We start from the raw sequence: 1,888 nt of genomic DNA, 5'->3' as shown, positions 1-1,888 counted from the left end.
TTGATCTCGTCGATTTGCGTTTGGGAGAGCATGTTGTTGCGTACTATCGCTCTACGCCTCGCGTTCATCGCGTTCTGATCAAGCCTCCCGACGAACCCTGGATACGCTTCCTCGAACATTGTTAGTATTCGAGGGCGACCGCTCATGTCCGTCTCCAAAGCAGTGCAAATGTAATAGGCGCGGATCACGAATTCATTCATTTCGTGTGTCTACATGATCCGGCGCCTAGTGGTACCCACAAGTGTGGACGACTGTCGTCTGGCAGTCGCAACACGTCTCGTAGGCGCAGCGTTTCTTGGGTGATGTCGATGGCTGCTGTTTCCGTGTGGCGGTAGCTCTTCGGGTTGAACCCGGCTGGTGGCCCGCTCTTGCACATCGCCCTCCAGCCGCTGGCCGCTCGCTCTTACGCCCGTTCCAGGACCAGCTCCAGTTCGGGGACCCTCCTCGGGTGATCGCATTCTAATTATTCTTCGCGATCGTAGCTCCATTTTATTGGGTGTATCTCCTTTGCCCGGGAGACAGCGGGTTGGCAAGGCCTCCATGACCCGGGAGGCCTTCCCCGGGAGAGATATAGCGCTCTGACTCGCTCGCACCCCCTCACTTAGCCACTTTCGACACCCGTTCTCGGAGCCAAGACCAGGTGTGTGTTTCCAGTTCACGCCCGATCTAAAAATGTCGTCATATGATCTTCGTGGAGGCGTGAGATAGGAACATTTGAGACCAACAGGCAGGCTCCTACCCTATGTTGATCCCCATTTGAGAACCTTTTTTTTTTTTTTTTGGGTCGTTGCGTTTTATTATATTTTTTTTTGTTCAGTATATTCTCTGTACAGTCAAACGGGGGTTGCTAATTTTGGGGGTGTTGCGTGCAACAACACGGTGCTTTTTCCGAAACAGTGGTGCCAGAAAGCGCGCGGACAATCATATTTACAGCGACGGGAATTGGAAGCGAGTGCAATTTTGCCGTCTTATATTTTTGGTTTAGAATTCTCTAAGCAGTGACCAATAGGTTCTCTTTTCGGCCAGATGCTGCAGCACACTCTGCACGACTTCCGTGCTACTGTTTTGGCCACCCAAATCTTGAGTGTGAATACCGTCGGCATCGATTGTCTTGTGGATTGCGTCCGAGATGCAATCGGCGTGATACCGGTGGCCAAGATGATACAGCATATCAACGGCCGCGTTCAGCATTGCGATTGGATTCGCTACGTTCTTGCCGGCGATGGCCGTGCCAGTGTTACGGGTGCCAGGCTCAAAAACGGCGTAATGATCACCATAATTCCTACCGGAGAATAAACCAGCCCCACCGACCAATCCGCACAAAACATTGCATGCTTGTTTATGTAGAAAATTATGTCATAATTTTGGCTTTCGTATTGAAGCAGTCTCTTTGATAAATTCGTATTTGGAAGGTCGCCAACAAGCAGTATTTCACGAAGGAAAACTTTCTTGTTTCTTGCCTATTACGTCCGGTGTACCACAAGGGTCAGTACTGGGGCCTATTCTGTTTTCGCTTCATGTGAATGATTTACCTTCAATATTGAAATACTGCTATATACACATGTTTGCTGATGATGTGCAACTATATTTCGAATGCACCAAATTCAGTATCGTACAAATAAATGTTATACTTAACGAGGGACTACAGAATATAGCAAACTGGTCTAAAGCAAATGTAATGCAGATCAATGCCTCCAAAACCAATGCTCTGTTAATATCACGCTGCAGATCACCTGCTTTGCCAGAATTGTTTTTGGAACAAGAGAGAATACGTTTTGTCGACCATACAACTAGTTAGGAGTCAACATTGATTCCATTTTCAACTGGGATAGGCATGTTTTAAAGCAATGTGGTAAAATATATGGAGCACTTCGGTCCATTTACCCAT

The 1,888-nt window shown here is 47.8% G+C and overlaps 1 protein-coding gene across 1 annotated transcript; it reads right to left on the bottom strand.

The window, feature by feature from the left end:
- Positions 1-833: 833 nt before the first annotated feature.
- On the bottom strand, positions 834-1,888 carry LOC129766411 (isocitrate dehydrogenase [NAD] subunit gamma, mitochondrial-like). The gene is made up of 2 exons (XM_055766942.1): positions 1,885-1,888; positions 834-1,334 (listed from the first exon to the last, which is right to left on the bottom strand). Exons 1-2 carry the CDS (start codon positions 1,886-1,888, stop codon positions 982-984), a joined length of 357 nt encoding a protein of 118 aa, XP_055622917.1. The 3' UTR covers positions 834-981.

This window comes from Toxorhynchites rutilus, chromosome 2 (assembly GCF_029784135.1).
Source record: "Toxorhynchites rutilus septentrionalis strain SRP chromosome 2, ASM2978413v1, whole genome shotgun sequence".
Lineage (NCBI taxonomy): Eukaryota > Metazoa > Arthropoda > Insecta > Diptera > Culicidae > Toxorhynchites > Toxorhynchites rutilus.
The sequence above is the reverse complement of the archived record's forward strand: the minus strand, read 5'-3'. Positions and strand labels throughout refer to the sequence as shown.